Genomic DNA, 18010 nt, shown 5'->3' on the forward strand with positions numbered 1-18010 from the left:
TGAGGCTTGATTTTTCCATTTGGGGCAGGGAATTGAAATAAAAGGTTAATAAAATAGAAATAAGCATGAAAAAATATTTTTAAGATAGTGAACTATGTAGTATAGAGGCCAATTTGTCTCACATTTTGTTTGCAAGTAAAAATTTTCTAGAATTAATTACAATAGCAAACATAATATGTTTGAGTTTCTGTTGGGAATATTTACTGGTTCTACTAGTTTACTGTTACAGAATTAAATCAGTGCATTCAACATTCATCTATCTTGATTAGAAAGAGCCGAATAGATCTATAGGTATCCCTAGAGCTGATTTAATTTTTCCACAGATTCTTTTTTTGTTACATTTAAACATAATATACATACCATAAAATTTGTTCTTTTAAAGGGTACAATTCAGTGGTTTTAAATATATTCACAAGGTAGTATCATTATCTAATTTCAGAATATTTCTGTCACCCTAAAATGAAACTCTACCCACTAGCAATCACTCTCCATTCCTCCTTCCAGCCCCTGACAACCCCTAATCTGCTTTCTATCTTTATGGATTTGCCTATTCTGAGCATTTTATATAAATGGAATCATACAATATGTGGCATACAGATGAGAAATGCCTTAAAAGACATACTAGTCAGTTGCAATATATAGATCTTATTTAGTCCAAACTCAAACAAACTGTAAAAAAAATTAATGAGTCAGTTGAGGATATTTGAGCACTAACTACAGACTTGATATGAAAGAACTGTTACTTTTTTCAAAGTGTAATAAATTATATTGTGGGTATTCTTTTTAAAATAATCTATCTTTAATAATACATACTGAATTATTTCCTCATGAAATGAATGATATGTTGTCTGGGATTTCTTCCAAAATAATTCAGATGGGTTGGTGGGTAACGTGTGGAGATAGAAATGAAACAAAGTTGGCCTTGTGAGAATAATGGCTTGAAACTGGGTCTTGGGTACATGGGGTTCATTACACTTTTCTCTCTTATTTTCATATTGTATTTGAAATTTTCCATAATGAAAAGTTTTTTAAAATCTGAAGAAGTAGCTGGCCTCTTTAGATGGACTTTGTTCTTAATAATATCACTTCTAATTATGCAGTTTCTGACAGGCTTGTTTGCAGGGTGGATTCTCTTCTTCTTTTTTTTTTTGAGATTGAGTTTTGCTCTTGTTGTCCAGCCTGGAGAGCAATGATGGCACTATCTCGGCTCACCACAACCTCCACCTCCCGGGTTCTAGCGATTCTCCTGCCTCAGTCTCCTGAGTAGCTGGGATTACAGGCATGTGCCACCACACCTGGCTAATTTTTTGTATTTTTTAGTAGAGATGGGGTTTCTCCATGTTGGTCAGGCTGGTCTTGAACTCCCAACCTCAGGTGATCCACCTGCCTCGACCTCCCAAAGTGCTGGGATTACAGGCGTGAGCCACTGTTCTCTTCTTTAATGAAAGTGTTCCCAGTCTAATTTCTGTGTTCTTAGCGACTGGTGTCTTGCCATGATACAAGCATTTATAAAAGACAAAATTTCTTAATGAAGTAATACATTTAATTTGGACACTGCCTTATTGGTATCTTATTTAAATGAGAACCATTTTCCCCATGCTTTTTGATGTGTGGGAGATTTGCCTTGACACACTTACAGGTCATATGGGCAAAGTTTGAAAGGCATAGTATTTCGGAATTGTGCACTTGAACTCTCTCAAGAGCCCTCTAATTCAAAGAGAATTAAAGACCAATTTTGCCTTTTGTGATTTAAAAGGGTCAAATTTTTCTTCTGCCATTTTCAAAGAAAAATGTTCGTGTGGATACTGTTCATTACTTAATGAACTTTGTTTTGACAAACAGTAGTTTGTGTGTGCATGTTTTCAGGGTCTATTTTTATTTAATTAATGCTTTTGAAATACTTTAAGTATAATGCAGTCAATATGGCTAATCAGAACAGACATTCCAATATATTTAGATGTTTCAAAACGTTGTATTCCTGAGAGTGGCTTATAAGAATTTCAAAATTTTGGTTATGTATTAAATAGGTGAATGTTTATAAAAATTCTGTCACTAAGTTGTTGTCATTTGTTTTGCTAGTTTGAGAGCTTAAATTGATGGGCGTATCATTGGTATAACTTTGAAATTGAGCATCTAAAATGTACAGGTATAAGCAACATAATATTTCAATATCTTTAATACGCTCTTTGCTTTCTTAGGTTCTTCTAAGTTTGAAGAGTTCAAATTATCTACTAAAATATGAGAAATGAGGTTTAAGTTAAATATTTTCATCTTGAACTCTCTCATACATACCATTTTTTTCTTTTCTACACAATAATATGTTGGATTCTTTTTAAATATTTTAATTTGGATAGAGTTGTTACATCATTCCTGTTTGTCATTTTAACCTGTGTTAGATTAAACGACCTCCATGTTTCCTAGAAGACTGTATCACCTTTCTATTTACTCAGGTTCTTTTCTTGATATTGATTGGTTTGATTCATTCTCAATTTCACCATTTTTGTTAGAAGTGATAGAAAGTGACCTTTTTTCCCCTTCTCAATGCCTCTTTGAAAATAGATAGGCCATAGTTGCTTCTCTAGGGAATTTTGACAAGGCAAAAGTTTAGAAATAAGGATGGTGGTGTGTCCTCTACTTGTATTTTGGTCAGTTAGACTAAGGTCGTCTGACTGACAGTTCTGGTCTCCTAGGAAAGCTTTTCCTCTCTCAGTACTTTAAAAATCACAAAAGTAAGTTTCAATTGATGTTTCGTTCATTGTTCCTTTTGAAGTATCTTCCTTATTGACTTATAGTGGGTAATTACTGATTTAGGTCCAATAGTCTGTGATGTCTTTGTGGGAAATACCAGAAATGTTCCAGATTCTGCCCTATGGTTGTTAAAATGCTTGTATCAACAGACATTTGTATTGATATTTAATGTCAGTTGATACTGAATGTCAACTTGATTGGGTTGAAGGATGCAAAGTATTGATCCTGGGTGTGTCTGTAAGGATGTTGCGAAAGGAGATTAACATTTGAGTCAGTGGGCTGGGAAAGGCAGACCCACCCTTAATCTGGGTGGGCACCATCTAATCAACTGCCAGCTCAGCCAGGATATAAAGCAGGCAGAAAAACATGAAAAGGCTAGATTGACTTAGCCTCCCAGCTTACATCCTTCTCCCATGCTGGATGCTTCCTGTTCTCAAACACTGAACTCCCAGTTCTTCAACTTTGGGACTGGGACTGGTTTCCTTGCTCCTCAACTTGCAAACAGCCTATTGTGGGATCTTGTGATTGTGTGAGTTAACACTCCTTAATAAACTTCCCTATATATCTGTCTATCTTATTAGTTCTGTTTCTCTAGAGAACCAAAACTAATATAATATGTGAGTCATGGGCAGAGTTGCAAGTGACACCTCTGGCTTTGTCAACATATGTCCTAAATTCCACATAATGAGTTTGGTGATTGTTTTAGGATATACTGTATAGATTCAGTATGCTAAGTCATTTCTTTCTCTTTCCATTTTGTTCTCTTTTCTTTATTTCTTTCTCCCTAAATTAAAAAAAAAAAAAAAAAAAAAAGGAAACTTTACCTGAAGTTTTGAGGGAAAGTTACCTGTAGTTCTTACTCTCCTAAACAACTAATTTCATTTTTTATTTATTACTTCCTTTGTTCATATGTATGAATGCTTCCTGTGATTAAAGTAATATTTTATGTGATTGAAATTACAGAGAAAGTTTATAAATCGTAACATTAGAAATAAGTCCTGAGACTCATGAAAAACATACTGTGGGAATAGAAACAGCCGGATGAACATTAGTAATTTGAGCCATATTAGACCCAGCTAGTTTGTCTAATTTCAAAAATAAGATTATTCATATTATTTTAAGATGAAGTGTTTTGAGATATCTAGAACTTACCCTATAATTTGCCTTTGGGGTTTTTAATCTCTTTGGGTGGAATTAAATAATGCTTAATATACTTTTGCCTTGTTCATGGAGTATTAAAAAGAATAGGATTCAGATGGTAAAGATCATGCTTGAGTTTTTTTTCCTATCATTTATTGGCTCTGTCATCAAGATAATACTCATTTCCTTTATGTGCTTCAATGGGAATAAAAATTGTTAAATCACAGAATATTTTAAGGATTAAGTTTAAAATGCCAGTGTTGGATTTACATACCATGCAAATGTCTGTAATTACATGGAGACATGGGTAACTAACTTGATAACTAATTGTATCTTTTTTGTGACTGTGGTTATCATTACTGTATCAATGTCCTTCTGTATAAATTTTGATAGTTTGATACATTGGACAGGTTGTGTACCTGCTCAAAGGTCCCGTGAGGAAACTAGGCTCCAGAGTGCCTGTCCATGATCACTCGCTCGTGAGTGACAAGGCAGTGCCAATGTATTTTTATTTCTATTTAAGTGTCCATTTTTGATAGGTCGTACCTTAGCCATTTAGCAGCATGTTGAAACTTTTAAGAAGCATTTAAAATTTCCTTTGTCTGAACCAGAAATCACATCAACAGCATAATGTTAACTTGTTTCTTATTACAAAAATAACACTTGGAAAATAAAAGTGTAAAGAAGAAAATGTAAAAACCAGATTATTATTTTCCTGTAGTGGAAACAACCGTGAGTGTATTGCCTCTTCATCTTTTTTTCTCATCACATGGTTATTTTCACTACTCTAACATGAGTATGTTTCAATGTCTATTTTACCACCTTTCCTAGTCAAGTTTTGAAGTAAATACACACACACACACACACACACACACACAATAAATTAGCATCTTTTTTGTTTGTTTTTTTGAGATGGAGTTTCACTCTTGTTGCCTAGGCTGGAAAGCAATGGCACAATCTTGGCTCACCGCAACCTCTGCCTCCTGGGTTCCAGCAATTCTCCTACCTCAGCCTCCCAAGTAGCTGGGATTACAGGTGCACACTGCCACCACACCCGGCTAATTTTTTGTGTTTTTAGTAGAGACGGAGTTTCTCCATGTTGATCAGGCTGGTCTCGAACTACCGACCTCAGGTGATCCACCAAATAACTTCTTAAAAAAAGGTCAAAATACTCAACTATATTTTGCAAGCCAAAGGGTTATCTTGCAGAAGAAGTAGGCACTTGCAGATTCAGTTATTAAAATCCTACTTATGGTTTGCTTGGAGAGGATAATATATACAGTGTCCTCAGCAGTCATTGTGGTGTGGTGCGAATAGCACAGGCTTTGCATTCGGGCTGACCTGACTGAATCCTGGTCCCACTACTTGCTAACTGCATGATGTTGGACAATCACTTAACTTCTCTGACCTTTGGTTTCCTGTCTTTAAAATGGGATGAATGATGTATACCATTCAGGGCTGCTTTAGGATTAGAGACAGCAAATATAACTAAAGTGCCTGACCTGGTGTCTGGATGTGTTAGCCATAGGATAAGTGATAGTCAGAAGAAACCTAAGGCCTTAGGCTTACAAAACTGAAGTAATTTTGTAAAAATTAAAGGCAACCATGTTATAGCCGTAATTAACTAAGTAACTGTGTCTTCAAAATATTTATTTACATAATTTACCATTTTGCCTTTCTCTTGCAAATATGTTACTGCCCAAAGAGGAATGGAAAATGATGAAAAAGTGACTGTCTGGAGATGCTTTCTACCCTGGCAGGCCATGGTCCAGGCTACAGTGTTTACCTCATTTCAGGAAGGTCCAAAGCATGATGGGCCTGGAATAGGTCTTAGAGATTCACTGATGAGTTCCCAAGGAACAGTCACAATCCAGGGCAAGAGATTCAATTCAGAAAATGCAAAAACCTTTTCACCACACTTTTAAAAAAAATTCAGAATAGGCTTCAGTGAACCCTATTGTGGGTGGCAGGAGTTGGGGTCAGGGGTATAAATTCTGAAAACTTGAGTTGTTTTATTGAACATAACAAATGTTGGGGAAAATTAAAAAGGTATTTCTTTTAGGCAGTAAGAGGTTAATACCTGACTGTGTCTGCAGAAAAGCAACATCGAGGCAACTTTTAAATCTTTATTTCCAAATAAGACGAGAAAGTTAGAGGAAATCACTCATGTCTGATCTAGAAAGAATTAGAGACATAGACATATCCCAAATAAGAATACTAGTAAGGTATTTGTTTCCTTTATAAAAACTTGCCTAATACCATACTTACATCACTTACAAATGCCTTACTAGTATGTAAGTGATGTAAGTATGGTATTAGGCAAGTTCTTATAAAGGAAGCAGGACAATATCTCTAAGAAAATGATACGTAAGTGGGTCTCACAGGATGAACAGAAATTCAGCAGCAAGGATTACTGCCTTCCAGGCCCAGTTAACTGTATATGTAAGTCAACAGTGGATTATGGAGAGCATGAGGAAGGAGTGTGGGTGGAGAGTGAGCTTAGAGCCACTGCACTAGTACTAAGTTTGAATAATGGAAAAGACAGCAACATTTTAATTTACATTCAAGAGAAATGTCGAAAATGTTATATAATGAGTAAAAGCAAAAAGAATAGCAGAGCCAGTCAATCAATATAAGATGATTATTTTAAACACAGAAAATACACTTAAATGTGCCTTTGCCTATGAAGGAGTGAAGGACATGCCATCTCAAAACATGTCAGATTGGTATATTGATTGTTTAGAGGTGAAAACTTTGGAGAAATTAGAATTTCATGAGGCTATCTGGACGGGATGCCTTCCTGAGCTAGAAGCTTCTGTATACAGAAGAGACACTGAATGAAATTGCCAAGATGATGATGTATATCCCCAAGGAGGAACAACTCTTTTCTTCCCAAGACTGCAAGCCTATTTCCCAGAGGATTAACTACTTCCTGTCAGGAAGGCTAGATGAAGACTTCCTGGAGCTGCCTTTCTTCCACTAACAGGACCCTGGGACCTGTAGGAGCACCCCATTTGGGACTGTGAGGTGCTTGAAGGGGTGTGGACTGGCATCCAGCAGTCACTAACACATAACTGGTGTGTAAAAGGCAGGCATTACATTAGAAGCAGAGTCAATCCTTTTTTTGGAGGTCCCACTGAGATAGGAACTTGGATCACTGGATTCAAAGAAACAGAGCCAATTCTTAAGATCACTTGGTGCCTTAAAGACACGCATTCCAAAGTGGAATGTGGTTGAAGAAAGTGGGCCAGGTGGTTGAAGAAAGCCATGTGGGAGCTCAACAAATCCCAAGGGCTTATTATGATGCTGCAGATGGTCTCCCTAGCATCTCAGCTCTTCTGCAAGGAAGAGCTTGGGTGTTAGGCCTCAGAGGCTGTAAGGTCCTTGGATTACAGAGCAGGGGAGAATGAAGTTCTGTGACCCAGGGGTGGAGAGTACACTCTAGGTTTGCAGGCTGGTGGTACTCCCAGAGGAAAGCCAAGCTGCTTCTGTTGTGAGCGGATCAGCAAAGAGCCTCAGGCTGAAGGGAAAAGTGCACAGAGGAAGATATTTTACAAATCAGGTCAGTTTAGGCCAAGACTTATTATGCTCTACAAATTTTGAGGGGGGTGGGGAACTTTTTACAAACAAGTAGGGGTCTTGACATGTTATATATAAAGATTAAAATTTTTGATTTTTCTAAAAAAAAAAAAATTAAAGGCCAAGGTTTGTCCTTTCCTGCATGCAGCAAGTGATCAAGATCCCTCTGGGAAGAGTACCCTCTCGATACCAAGGTGAGAAAACAGCGCTTATCACCAGAGACTTGGAATTGGAAGCTGCAATGGACCTGAATAAACATATTTACCTTATCTTCCATCTGTTTTACACACCCCCACACCATATATCTCCAGTGACTCCCCTAGAAAATTTACTTCCTCTAGCCAGATTTTCCTTGTCCTGTTATGTTCCTCATACTTATCGCTCTGTGCCTAAAAATGTATAAAAGCGTCTTGCTTTGGCCACTTTTTTGGACTTCACTTGCTTGTAAAGATCTCCATGTACATGCAAAACTAATAAAATTTGTAGACTTTTCTCTTGTTAATCTGCCTGGTGTCAGTTTGGCTCCCAGATCCAGCTGAAGAGCCTACTAAGAACTAAAAGGGCAATGGAGGTGATCTGTTCTCCTCTACACTAAAATTGGACCAGTGTCTTATTCCAGTCCAACTAGTTGGCCAGTGCTTCAAAGGAGAGTGAACTCCATTACCCCACATCAGAAATCTGTTAGCATAATAAGTAATCCGATTGATAAAACATCTAAAGCATTTGCCATGACTTGTTCTGTAAAGTGTTTAAAATCCATCATGCCCCGAACCACTGATTCTCTCCAAGTTTCCATTATTCACCCCTGATTTGGTTAAAGATCGCTTTTCAGAGAGAAGTTTATAGAAGTGGCAAAAAATACATATATATTTATATAAACAAATATAAATATTATATACATATATCTTTAAAATTGGTGATAAGAGACACTTTGGTCGCAGATCAGATAGGAAATAAGTAAATAGAAAAGTTGAAAACCTAAAACTCATGCTATTCTTTTTACTTTATTTTCTCATAATTATTTTTTGATGTTTCCCTTTACTGTAAGCACTAGATGAGGAGCCAGGAAGCCAGGATTCTAGACCCAGCCATATCACTTTCTACACATTGCCTCATCTCAGACACATCCTTTTACTTCTCTAGCCCTTGGTTTCCTGATCTCTAAAATGAAAGGATTTTCAAATAGGTTCCGCAGGATATAGCAGAGATGCTTCAAGGGCCACTCTGGAAGATGAAGGGAGGCCTCCTGCCAACCTTTCCCCTTCAGACAGAGCAGCGTCACTTTTATTTGTATTGTAAGTTGGGGCTGTTACAAGATTTTTTTTTTTTTTTTTTTACAAAAGGATTCTGTCACTTTTTAAAAGTTTGAAAATTACTGAGCTAAATGTTCCATAAGGGCCTATCCAGCTCAGAAAACCAGTTTCATAGCTGTAGAATGGGGATAACAATAGTTCCTTCTCTTAGGTTTCTGAGAGGTAAACAAGATATTACATGTAGATCAGGGCATAGAATGTAGGGAGCATTCAGTGTGTTAGCCGTTAGTCTCTGCCACCCCTTCCCCAGCGGGTCCCACACAACCAAGACAGCATTTCCTGTGACTGCATACTTCAGAGTATGAAATGATGGCCTGAAAAATTGCCTGATCCATCTGCTTTATATCAACAACACCATAAAAATGTCTTGGACATGTTCTCTGTGAATTTTTAATATAGTTTATTTCTAGTTTTTGTACTTTGCCTTTTTCTCTCACAATTGAATTTTCTTCTTTCATTTCAGATTTTTAAAATAATTATGATAATGCATTTTTGAAAGTTAATGTGTTGGTGTGTTCCAGACTTGTCAGCTTGTGGGAAAGTGACATCAGCGTCCACCCGCTAACCCTGCCCTCTGCAACCTGCTTGGAGCTGCTGTTGATATTATCAAGGAGTAATGCCAATCTGCCTTCATCCCTTCGCCATATGAATTCCTTTCAGGTGAGCAATGGCTTCTTTTCTAGGCTGTGATTTCTCAGTTTTACTTGGAATTATTTTTGAAGGATCCTCTCTTTCACAGGAGATAGCCCGTGGAATTTCCCAGTTTCAAATCATAGCAATAAGCATAATGCATGTATTGCTTTGTCTATATGTTTTTTGTTTGTTTTTTGGAGGCAGAGACTCGCTCTGTTGCCCAGGCTGGAGTAAAGTGGCACAATCTCGGCTCACTGCTGCCTCCGCCTCCCAGGTTTAAGCAATTCTCATTCCTCAGCCTCCCGAGTAGCTGGGACTACAGGTGCATGCCACCACACCTGGCCAATTTTTTGTATTTTTAGTAGAGACAGGGTTTCACTGTGTTGCCCAGGCTGGTCTCGAACTCCTGAGCTCAGGCAATCCAACTGCCTCAGCCTTCCAAACTGCTGGGATTACTGGCATGAACCGCCGCATCCCACCTTTGTCTATCTTTTTTTAAATAAATGAACAAATACAGGCTCAGAATTGACTATGTAATTTTCTAGTTGTGGCAGAACTCACAGCTCTATAACTCCAGGCTTTGTTCTCCAGCTCCCATCTTCCTTCTGGGAAATGGCCAGAAGATCTGGCAGACACTTGTGAATGCCACCTCCCTTCTGCCAAGTTTGCAGGAGACCCCAGGAATCTTAATCATTATTAGTGGGTTTGCTGCTGTTAGCCTGAAGTCAAATTGCCAAATGGGTATTTAACATGATTAGTCTGTTTAAAGGTGTTCTACTTTCCGAGCCATTTCCCTCTCTTTCCTTAGCCCTCTCCCTTATCACTTCTCTACTGCCCTTGATATTTATTTGTTCTAGTCTAACTCATTTCTGCAAATGTAGACTGGCCAGCAAGAAGACCAGCAGGAAGACTCCCCACCTCCCTCACAGTCAGCTAATTGTCAGATGAGGTGGCAAATGAGAATTAAATGTTAACCTGTGGCTTAAGTTGTGGCCCTATCACTACTACATGTAATTGCACATATCTGCGACCCTTCACAATGGAAAAATACTCACAAGCCCTCTGGTGCTAGTGGTAATACAATGTACATTGCTGAGGAATATATAAACATGGGTTTTTTCTACTTCTGGGTTTTTAATGTATCATAAGAAAACTTCAGGAGCATTGTATATTGCTTGGTACCTCTGTTATATGGTAAAACAAGATGTAGATTTTCCTACGAATCATATCTCAAGAAATAGAAAAAAACGACTCCAATCTTATTTACATTCTTCTCCTCTTGGAAATCTGTTACATGGATTGTCTCTGTGATGCTCTTCCTCTTTCTGAGCCTCAGGCACTCATAGAGTACAGTCTTTGGCCTTAGCATGCCTGTTTGTTTTTGCTGTCTGTTGGTCAACTCCAATCCTGGTGTCTCAAATCTTCTCATTTTGTAGGAGAGGAAATTGAGATCTGGAGCAATGGATTGAGTTGGCCAGGAAACACTCAGTGGTTCAGAGACCAAACTGGACTCACTCACCAGGGTTACTCCATCTGCCACCAACTGCAGTACCCACTAAGGTCCTGGAGGTGGAGCGGGTGTGAGTGGTGGGTGGAGACAGGTTATTAGATCTGCCTTAGAATGTCCACAGCCTCCCCTTATTTTGCAGTAGTTTGTATTTATGTTATTTATTCATATACTGCCTTAAACCAGATATGATTTAAAATTCTGTGTATCCATATTTCTTTAAGTTCTGCTCATGGGGTTGAATAATGCAAAAGTTTGTATATGCCCACAAACGTTCATGGAGGGAGAGACAAGAAACTTAACAGTTGTATCTTTGAGGAGTGAAGCTGAGAAACAATAATTTTTTATTTCACTCCTTCCTTCATGTACTGTTTGAAATTTGCATGCCATGGGTGAGTGAGCAGCAAGAAAAATGACTGACTTAAAGGATTTTATGGCATATTGAGGGAAATAGGACAGTCATCCATGTCTGATTTAACTTAAGAGTAATTTTATTACAAAATAGCCTCAACACAAGTCTTAAAGAAATTAAAGGTATAAGAGTAATCTAAACCAAATATGGGAGGTTTGAGAGGAAGACCAATCTATATTTCTTCCCTGTGAGACCCAGGAGGCCTTGCTCCCTTTAAGGATGTCATCTCAATCTCATGGAAGCACAGGTGCATGAAGCCTGGCCTGCAATTGGCGGCATCAGTGTGGTCTTAGCACCTTTAATTAGAGGAGCTCTTAGAGTGGTCTGAATGTTAATTACTCAATGCCCTTTTCTATTGGTGATTGTGCTTCATGTGGTTTTAGTCCCTTTTCTGAATATTACTGTCAGAAACACACATGCTTTCCCAGTATCACAGATAGAGAGAAACTTGGCAGAATCTTATGAGCTAGTTTGGTCCCTACTGTCACCGCTGGAAAGATGTATTCTTATAAGGAACATACCAGGAATCATCTTCCCTATGCAGGTCCTCACTCCCAGATGAAGGATCAGTGAAAATGGGGAAAGTGTGTGTCAGGATTAGAAAGATGCTCTGCGTTTTCATCTTTGTACCACCCACTTCATCATGTATTATAATGGCAAGGAATGGGGCTTCTAATTTTGCCTGTGTTTAGGATTTATTTTTTTTAATTGGAAACTCAGTTTCATGCACATTTTTTAAGAGCTATATTGGCAAGAGCTATAAAATAGCAGAATGACACTTGTTAAAGTTTGCTTTACATTTCCAATTCTCTTATTTTCTGGCTGAGTCACTGTGAGCAGTGCTTCTTTTTCTGTAAAGCTGTCATTTTAGGATTCACTTGGTGCTCCTGCTTGAGCTGTTATCACTGCTGAATCTCCAAAAGAAGAGTTTATCTTATTAATTAAAACAACATGATATGAAATTCTGACTTCTTAAATTACACTGTAACATTTCTCTCAGGCCAACAGGGATCTCTTTTGGTGGTTTTGTCACAATTATAGCTTCCAGTCTGTTACAGTACCTTACTATTTCTAATGTGATGATAAGCCAACAAAATGTAGGATTTGATTGAGATTCACTGACATATTGCTAAGCGTGTACTAAGTTGTTGCAGTGGTCCCAAGAAGATGGATGGACTTATCATTCCTTATCAAGTCACTTCCTGCTTAAAATTCTTCCGTGGCATCCTGTTGCAATGAAAATAAAATCCAAACTCCTTATCTTGGCCAATAAGGCCGAGGAACATCTTGGCCCTGCCTCCCTTTCTGACCTCATCTCTGGCTCTCTCACTGTCACTCGGCTCCAGGCACACTGGCCCTATCGCCCTGTCCTTATCATGAGCTGGTTCTGGCTGTAGGATCTGTGGCCTGGCTGTTTTCTCTGCTACTGGGAGAATACTCTGCACCAGGTCTTTGCATGGCCAGCTGCTTCTTGTCCTTCAGGTCTCAGTTCAGGTATCCCCTCTGAGGAGAGGCCCAACCTGACCCCCCTTTCTTCACATCACCATTACTCTGTAACCTTACTTTGTTTAATTTTCTTCAGAGCACTTTCCACTCTTTGATCTTGTTCATTTATTTGTTTGCCTTTTTCCTCTACTAAAATATGTGTTGAATGAATGAATGAGGGAATGTCTGTTTTTGTTCAATATTGTGCCAACAGAATTTAGTATAGTGCCTAGATGTAGGAAGAAGTTAATAAATACTGGATGACTGGCCAGATGGCTGGATGGGTGGATGAAGGCACAATTAAAATGCAGATGGACACAGCCATGTGACATTCTAGAAATCTAAAAGACTGAGCTGGGTTACACAGAGGTATGTACAGTACACACTCAGGGCAGAAGCAGCAGCCCTTTCTCTGCTGGGGCAGTACTAGACTCAACAGATAAGGTCTGGATTTAAGACATGTCAACAAAGTTGAGCACAGATGGGTATCCACATTGAAACTGCAACCTGGTGTTTTGTACAAATGAGAAAAACTCAAAGAAGAGTTCAGCCCTTAGAAAGAGCTGGCAAGACTCAGATAAGCAAAATAATCAATATATAGGATGGGACTTTCTGGTTACTGGAGACCACGGTACCACAGTAGGGAATATGGGAATGATGCTCAAGCTTTTGTGCCAGAAACCAAGGCAGTTGGCATTAGAGGTGCAGATGGGTCCTCTGGAGCAGGCAAGTTGCAGCCTGTTGACGTTATTGCCGTTGCTAGTTTATTTCACTCTGTGTGCTTCAGAACTCTGGGGTTAGGTGGCACAAGGCCATTTCCATACCCATCTTGCTGGGCAACAACCAGCTCTTAACCTGAAGTCCTGCAATGGCAGCTTTAAATCTGGGTAAGATGTCTGCAAGGTAGAACCTTAAAAGCAACCAGGTTGGAACCAGGACTGGGCAAGAGCTGCTGGTTTTAATGGCAACTATGTATTTTTCCTAGAATCCTGGCCTGTTGCAGCTAGAAGGAATAATAAGTCTAATAATCTTATTTTTATAGATAAGGAAACACATACCCAAGAAGGTTAAGCTGATATTGGAGAGTGAAATTCTGATTTCTTAGTTGTGTTTTTGTGCTAGAGAGAGTATATTGACTTCTCTTTGGGAAGAGAGGGGATTTTTCTATACTTAGCATTTCTCTGGCCAAAGTAGCTCACACTTGTAATACCAGCACTTTGGGAGCCAAAGCAGGAGGATCACTTGAGCCCAGGAGTTCAGGTCCACCCTGGGCAACATAATGAGATGCCATCTATGTAAAAAATTAAAAAATTAACAGGTGTGCTGGCATATGCCTGTAGCTCCAGCTAATCAGAAGGCTGAAGTAGGAGGATTTCTTGAGCCCTGGAGGTCAATCCTGCAATAAGCCATGATTGCGCCACTGCACTGTGGCTTGGATGACAGCGTCAGACCCTGTCTCAAAAAAAAAAAAAATTAGATATTAATAATCAGATAATAATAATATAAATTATAATAGCTAATTTTTTTTAGTTCTTTCTGTTTTCCAGGTACTGTTCTCAGTGATTTGTACTTAGTAGCTCATTTCATTTTCATGACACCTCCATGAGGAAGGTATATTATTATTTCCATTTCCATTTTACAACAGGTGCAGAAACTGAGCCACAGGAGCACAACGTGCCCAAGCTCACACAGCTAATAAGTAGAGGAACATGAGGTACAAGGCCTAGCTCCAGAACCCCTATTCTTAACCACTAAATAATGTTAACCTCTTTTAATAAGGTTGGTTAAATAAAGTTAGATGTTTTTAAGTGGCATGACTTGTCAGCCCCTCGCATGTGCTTAAGGGGTAGTGTGATCCTCCTAGTTGAGGAATATAGTAAACATTATTTCCCAAATGCACTTGATAGCAGGGAGACTTTTTCCAGGGCATTTTATGGGATTAATGTTTGCAGAACACAGATGGGGAGACACTGTTCTATCTCTAAAGACCCTTATGTACATTCTTAGTGGTAGCCTTCCTTACCTCCACAAGAAGTAGTGCTGCAGTTTTAGAGGCTGATTGTCAGGCGGATACCATCTCTTCTCTTTTGAGACTAGATGGTTGTCCTTTTGGTCAGGGCCTCTTTGGTCAGAATGGCGCAGTAGGAACAAGATCTGCCTTTGGCATTCCTTGGTACACACTGAATCAGCCCTGAGGCCCAGAAGGTCCCTGGCTGAACATTGCTTTCCCACCCTGTACCTGTTCCCAGTTCCATTTCAACTGGCACTCATCCACTCTGTACACCGCGTACCAAAGTAGTAACATGGCAAAGGGTTCTGCTGGTAGATTGAGCCCTCTGGCCAAGCTCTGCCTCTCTCCTAACTTAAGGATTGACTCCCACTGAGAATGCTCCAGAAGAGTCTTCCTTGGAAAATATACTCAACTAAGATGAGGAAGGAATGTTTCATAGCCTTGGTCCCTGAGTGGAGGAAACCCTTCCTGTTTATTCTCACACCTTACCTCATTAACTCCAGCTCCAACCAGCTGCTCCAGGCTATCTAAATGGTATGGATAGAATTTTTAAGGGCATAGAGCCCCAGGTAGATGACCATGTTTTCACAAACACTTGCCTTTTTCAGATACTTGCAATTCCCGTTTTATTTATTCTTAATTTTTATGGACACATAGTAGGTATATATGTTCATGGGTCACATGAGATATTTTGATACAGGCATACAATGCGTAACAGTCACATCAGGGCAAATGTGGTATCTATCACCTCAAGCATTTATGCTTTGTGTTACAAACAATCCACTTATACTCTTTTAGTTATTTTTAAATGTACAACTAAATTACTTTTACTATAGTCATCCTGTTGTGCTAGCAAATATTAGATCTTATTTATTCTTTTTTTTTTTATTATTCATTAGTCATCCCCACTTCCCCCATCCCTCCACTACTCTTCCTAGCCTTTGGTAACCATCCTTCTACTCTCTGTCTCCGTGAATTCAGTTGTTTTAATGTTTAGATCCCACAAATAAGTGAGAACATGTGAAGTTTGTCTTTCTGTGCCTGGCTTATTTCAGTTAACATAATGTCCTCCAGTTCCACCCATGTTGTTGCAAATGACAAGATCTCATTGAGTTTTATGGCTGACAAGTAGTCCGTTGTGTATATGTACCACATTTTCTTTATTCATTCATCTGTTGATGGACACTTAGGTTGCTTCCAAATCTTGGCTCTTGTGAATAGTTTTGCAATAAACATGGGAGTGCAGATATCTCTTTGATATACTGATTTCCTTTCTTTTGGGTACCTACCTAGGAGTGGGATTGCTGGATTGTGTGGTAGTTCTTGAACTCCTGACCTCAAGTGATCCACCTGCCTTGGCCTCTCGAAGTGCTGGGATTACAGCTGTAAGCCACTGTTCCTAGTTCTTCATACTGGTTGTACTAATTTACATTCTCACCAACAGTGTATGAGAGTTCCCTTTTCTCCACATCCTTACCAGCATTTGTTAGCCTGTCTTTTGGATAAAAGTAATTTTAACAGGTGTGAGATGATATCCTGTTGTAGTTTTGATTTGCATTTCTCTGATGATCAATGATGTTAAGCATCTTTTCAGAAACTTGTTTGCCAATTGTGTATATTCTTTTGAGAAATGTCTATTCTTATCTTTTGCCCATTTTGTAATCAGATGATTAGATATTTTCCTATAGAGTTGTTTGAGCTCCTTATATATTCTTGTTATTAATCTCTTGTCAGATTGGTAGTGTGCAAATGTATTGTTCCATTCTGTGAGTTGTCTCTTCATTTTGCTGATTGTTTCCTTTGCTATGCAGAAACTTTTAACTTGATATGATCTCATTTGTCCATTTTTACTTTAGTTGCCTATGTTTGTGGGATATTACTCAAGAAATCTTTGCCCAGTTCAATGTCCTAGAGAGTTTCCCCAATGTTTTCTTACAGTAATTTTATAGTTTGAGGTCTTAGATTTAAGTCTTTAATCCATTTTTATTTGATTTTTGTATATGGCTAGAGATACAGATCTAGTTTCATTCTTCTGCATATGGATATCTAGTTTTCTCAGACCCATTTATTGAAGAGACTGTCCTTCCCCCACTATATGTTGTTGGCACTTTTGTAAAAAAAATGATTTCACTGTAGATGTATGGATTTGTTTCTGGGTTCTCTATTCTATTCCATTGGTCTGTGTGTCTGGTTTTATGCCAGTACTGTGCTGTTTGGGTTACTATAGCTTTGTAATGTAATTTGAAGTCAGGTAATGTGATTCCTCCAGTTTTGTTCTTTTTACTCAGGATAGCTTTGGCTATTGTGGGTATTTTATGGTTCCATATAAATTTTAAGATTTTTTTTTTCTATTTCTGCGAAGAATGTCATTGTTTAGATAACGATTGCATTGAATCTGTAGATTGCTTTGAGTAGTGTGGACATTTTAACAATATTCATTCTTCCAGTTCTTGAACATGGAATATCTTCCCATTTTTTTGTGTCGTCTTCAATTTCTTGCATCAATGTTTTATAGTTTTCATTGTAGAGATCTTTTATTTCCTCAGTTAAGTAAATTCTTAGTGATTTTACTCTGTAGCTATTGTAAATGGGATTACTTTTTAATTTATTTTTCAAATTGTTCCCTCTTGGCATATGGAAATCCTAGTGATTTTTGTGTGTTCATTTTGTCCCCTGCAACTTTACTGAATTTGTTTATCAATTCTAATAGTTTTTCATTGAAGTCTTTAGGTTTTTCTAAATATAAGATCATATCATCTACCAGCAAGGATAATTTGATTTGTTCCTTTCCAGTTCGAATGCCCTTTATTTCTTTCTCTCGTCTGATTGCTGTAGCTAGGACTTCCGGTACTATGTTGAATAACAGTGGCAGTGGGCATCCTTGTCATGTTTCAGACCCTAGAGGAAAGGCTTCTAGTTTTTCCTCATTCAGTATGACACTAGCTATGGGTCTATCATATATGGCTTTTTTTATGTTGAGGTATGTTCCTTCTATATCCAGTTTTGTAATGGTTTTTATCATGAAGTGATGTTGAATTTTTCCAGATGCATTTTTAGCACCACCATCAATTGAAATGTTTATGTGGTTTTTGGCCTTCATTCTGTTGATATGATATATCACACTGAGTTATTTATATATTTTGAATCATCCTTGTATCCCTGGGATAAATCCTACTTGGCCA

General features: G+C 38.3%; 1 protein-coding gene across 2 annotated transcripts in view; it reads left to right on the plus strand.

Annotated features, from left to right (window-relative positions):
- Positions 1-18010, plus strand: part of UBE3D (ubiquitin protein ligase E3D) — a 173751-nt gene that overhangs the window by 96998 nt on the left and 58743 nt on the right. For both annotated transcript variants that reach the window (XM_008006451.3, XM_038002199.2), the window contains one exon: positions 9302-9440. In XM_008006451.3, the coding sequence (XP_008004642.1) occupies positions 9302-9440 (139 nt within the window). The remainder of the gene's footprint in view (positions 1-9301; positions 9441-18010) is intronic.

Source organism: Chlorocebus sabaeus, chromosome 13 (genome assembly GCF_047675955.1).
Source record: "Chlorocebus sabaeus isolate Y175 chromosome 13, mChlSab1.0.hap1, whole genome shotgun sequence".
NCBI classification, from domain to species: domain Eukaryota; kingdom Metazoa; phylum Chordata; class Mammalia; order Primates; family Cercopithecidae; genus Chlorocebus; species Chlorocebus sabaeus.